We start from the raw sequence: 317 nt of genomic DNA, 5'->3' as shown, positions 1-317 counted from the left end.
CTCCCTGACGACGGCGGTAACCTCTTCGTCTTCGCCAACAGTCGCGCTGTTAAATACGATCACCGTATAAACGCCGTCGTGAAAGAGTATCCACCGTTAGACGGCGGTCCGAGAAACTATCCGTCGGGTGGATCTTCGGCGATGCTAGCGATCCAAGGAGACTTCGCCACGGCGGAGATACTAATCTGCGGCGGAGCTCAATCCGGAGCCTTCACAGCGCGTGCGACCGACGCTCCGGCGCACGGGACCTGCGGAAGAATCGTTGCAACTGCGGCGGATCCGGTTTGGGTGACGGAGGAGATGCCGTTCGGGAGGAT

The 317-nt window shown here is 59.9% G+C and overlaps 1 protein-coding gene across 1 annotated transcript; it reads left to right on the top strand.

The window, feature by feature from the left end:
* Positions 1–3: 3 nt before the first annotated feature.
* Positions 4–312, top strand: LOC109132055 (aldehyde oxidase GLOX-like; the record flags this gene model as incomplete). The annotated part of the gene is made up of 1 exon (XM_019243186.1): positions 4–312. A coding segment is annotated over one exon (309 nt), but the record flags the coding sequence as incomplete, so codon positions are not given.
* Between the last annotated feature and the right edge of the window lie 5 nt (positions 313–317).

Source organism: Camelina sativa, unplaced genomic scaffold (genome assembly GCF_000633955.1).
Source record: "Camelina sativa cultivar DH55 unplaced genomic scaffold, Cs unpScaffold15645, whole genome shotgun sequence".
NCBI lineage: Eukaryota > Viridiplantae > Streptophyta > Magnoliopsida > Brassicales > Brassicaceae > Camelina > Camelina sativa.
This window is presented reverse-complemented; position numbering and strand designations above follow the sequence as displayed.